This window comes from Ictalurus furcatus, chromosome 1, assembly GCF_023375685.1.
Source record: "Ictalurus furcatus strain D&B chromosome 1, Billie_1.0, whole genome shotgun sequence".
Lineage (NCBI taxonomy): Eukaryota > Metazoa > Chordata > Actinopteri > Siluriformes > Ictaluridae > Ictalurus > Ictalurus furcatus.
This window is the reverse complement of record NC_071255.1, coordinates 18815190-18818436: the sequence shown is the minus strand read 5'-3', so window position 1 is coordinate 18818436 and position 3247 is coordinate 18815190. Positions and strand designations below refer to the sequence as shown.

The following is a 3247-nucleotide window of genomic DNA, read 5'->3' as shown; positions in this document are numbered from 1 at the left end:
TCGTTCATTAATTGTGCAGATCATCGTAGCATAGATAAGGCCATAACATATTCTGGTCCTTACAGTGGCAGATATTCTTATTCTGCAATTCTCTCTCTCAAGTTAATCATTGTTAAATCGTTTAAAGAGATGAAATAAACTCCAGCCTTGTTCAGTAGAAGACTTATCATGCGGTACTGAAATTACATTTGCGCTTTAGAACATCTTCATGCTGAAAGTGACTATTTTGTCCTTGGAGAAAAGCTTCAGTCTTCTTCCATATTTACACTTGCTGCCCTCTTGTATAGCATGCAGGTAGCTTGAACTCTTGCTATGATTCCTGTAATGCACCTGATCAGTCCTCGTGTGATTTCCCTTTAGGTTTCTTCCTGTGTGATGCATAATCGCGACCTCTACATTTGTTCACACGGTAAATCCTGGTGAGGATACGACATAATAAGTAATGATCAATGACTTAGCATCAAAGTAGAATATGATAGTCGCTCACCATCCAAAAAACATGCATGGTGGCCTGGGAAAAGATTTAGCCATTTTCTACTATATATAGTCCTGAAATCTACAAGCAAAATATGTCAGTTTTTTTATGTTATCACAATCGGGCATCGTATCATTTTAAAATCGCTTTACCCCCAAAAGTGAAAAGGGGAACAAAACGGCATTTAAAGATTCCATACAGACTGCAGTGCATGGACATTTTGACAGCAGGTATGTGATTTAACGAATTAACTAATTAGGTTTATATCTGTTTCACTATAGCACATAGTTATGCAACAACTTGATCAAAACCTGACATTCACTGTTTGAGGAAATCACACTTAGCTAGCAAGGTTTTAGACAACTTTCGGCAGACCAACTGTTTTAACCACCAGGTTTGTTCAAGTGGCTCTTTACCCAACCTGTTCTTTGTAGGAAGAGCCTAGGGAAGATTACCAGAAGCCAAACAAATGGAATTTCCACCTGGTTTCAGCATTGAATTATTTGTGCTGTCACACTGCACAGTAATGGTTAAAGGCTCATATGAAAGTAGACACTAAGGGCTTTAAGAACTTGCAGTTTTCTTTGATAAGTATTTCTTTTTTACCTAGCCTACTAGTGTTTTTCTATCAAAAAAGCTTTAGTTGTGCTGTCCATTTTATCTCAGTACCACGGTTATTGCGGAGAGGTGTGAATTGTTTGCCCAGCAGGGGGGTCACACCCACCGTTTCCCATCACCCTGCTCACCAGTAGCTGAACAGACTCAAGATACTCTACACACAGAAACCCAACAGTGTCCTGACTAATCTTATGACAGACTTGCAGTGATAAAATAATTCATTTGAGCATACTGATTGAAAATGAACGATAAGCGGGTTTCCATTCCACCAGCGGACTGGAATACCAGGGCACTGCTAGAAAATGTTTTTTTTTTTTTTAAATAACAAAACAAGGAAATAAAACATTCCCAAATTGTTTTGATGAAATATGTATATTTTTAAGTAGAAGTATTTTATGCAGGCAGAAAAACTCTACAAATATAACATTTTAGTCAAAATCTGATTTTTGGCTGTTTGACAGAATTCATCCACAGTGACATGCTATAGGTTTTCCCAGACCAACACACATGATCATAAAATATTGTACAAAATATATCAATACAAAACACAAACTGTGAAATGGTAATATCTTAGACAATACTCATCAAGTCATAAGTATTGTCCAACAGTCAAACTGTTCCATTTTACAGTAAATTTTCCATGTTGTGTTTACATATCCTTGTTATGTATAGGTAGTGTACCTGCGCTGGTAGAGGTAGATGAGAAAGATCACATCATCTCTAAAACAAGCCAATGGATGTGGTCCAGGAGTGGTTATAACTCCACTAAATATATCGCTTATAAATGTGTTTAAACCCTGGGAGTATAAGACAATGATTTTCAGCAGTATGATTAAACCTAAGCATTTCAGATTCCGATTCTGTTTTGAAAGGAAGGAGGAACTCACTTTGTAGAGTAACACTGACATTGGGAGCTGGGCAACTGATTTAATCTGTAAAGGAGCACAAAACAGATGGACGACATTCAGCAAATATTTAGGCATATTGCATAAGTTCATTTGTTAACTGATTTGAGAACAAACCTTGTAATTGACAAATAATTGAGGAACCATAGACAGAAATCCAACTGCATAAACCCCTAAATGTGAAAAAAACAAAAATGACTAATTTATTTGACATTTAAGTGCTTAGTAGGAATTAACTTATAACTATGATTATTGAGGACTTACCACTGACAAGACTGTTGATGATCCAAAAGTACCAAGTACTAGGATAAATATTTTAAAAAGGTTACTGAAATGTGCAAACAAGGAAATATAGAATTGGTATAAAACATCAACCATGGATTTGTTTATACCTTTTATTTCTGAGATATATGAAAGAGTACACAGCCCCACTGATGCATAGAGGATGCATTAAATATGACAAGAATTTCATTGCCTGGGGAAGAAAATAGCCATGTTAATTTAAGGGCATCTTTTATAGGGTTTGTTTTTGTCACAGTTGTTCAGTGCCAAATAATTTCAGTACCCTGGAATCATGTTCTTCTGTTGCTCGCTCCATGTCATCTGCTCTATCATCCTAAAAAGAACAACACTATAATGATCACCAAACTGCAAGAGAAATTCCACTATGTCTACACAGCATACAGGCAAATTCAGGTTGTTAGCAATTCAATCCAGAATATATACAATTATAAAAGAACTTACTTTAAAACTGGGCCAAATTGCAAAGACTCTGCTGACTTTCCATAGCTAAAAACATGAGAAAGAACAGTTTGGAATAAAAAAAAAATTAACATATAACAGACAAATCTTGTTTTGGTACCTCAATTAATGCTAAAAAACCCATAGGGATAAGGGTGAGCCAGCTGGCTTGCTCTTCTAGCTGATGGAGGAATATCACAACAGTGCTGAAACACCTCCAGAACACTTTAAGGAAAGAAACACATTAAACAATTCAGCATTTTGATGTTTAGCACATGGGCAGCTACTTAAAGACTAAATGCAAGTCATTCAGACCGACATCTACTTTGATTTTCTAAATCCTCTTGTGTATTTATCCTGAAGACAAGTGTATTTATTCAATGCAGATCTCACCTGATCGCCTGGAGATGCCTGCTAAACTCTTTTTCCCTCTCCAAAAGCTCACATCATTTTTCATAGCAAATACTTCAAACGAGAGCTACAAAACATTAAAACACATTGGATTACA

General features: G+C 36.2%; 1 protein-coding gene across 1 annotated transcript in view; it reads right to left on the bottom strand.

Moving 5' to 3' along the window:
• Window positions 1–330: 330 nt before the first annotated feature.
• Window positions 331–3247, bottom strand: part of LOC128611420 (lipid scramblase CLPTM1L-like) — a 4749-nt gene continuing 1832 nt past the window's right edge. Inside the window, exons 6-15 of the mRNA XM_053630916.1 lie at window positions 3133–3217; window positions 2861–2964; window positions 2743–2787; window positions 2564–2614; window positions 2391–2473; window positions 2263–2300; window positions 2116–2171; window positions 1981–2025; window positions 1775–1890; window positions 331–416 (exon numbers count right to left, since the gene is read on the bottom strand). Of these exons, the coding sequence (XP_053486891.1) occupies window positions 335–416; window positions 1775–1890; window positions 1981–2025; window positions 2116–2171; window positions 2263–2300; window positions 2391–2473; window positions 2564–2614; window positions 2743–2787; window positions 2861–2964; window positions 3133–3217 (705 nt within the window). The 3' untranslated portion in view covers window positions 331–334. The remainder of the gene's footprint in view (window positions 417–1774; window positions 1891–1980; window positions 2026–2115; window positions 2172–2262; window positions 2301–2390; window positions 2474–2563; window positions 2615–2742; window positions 2788–2860; window positions 2965–3132; window positions 3218–3247) is intronic.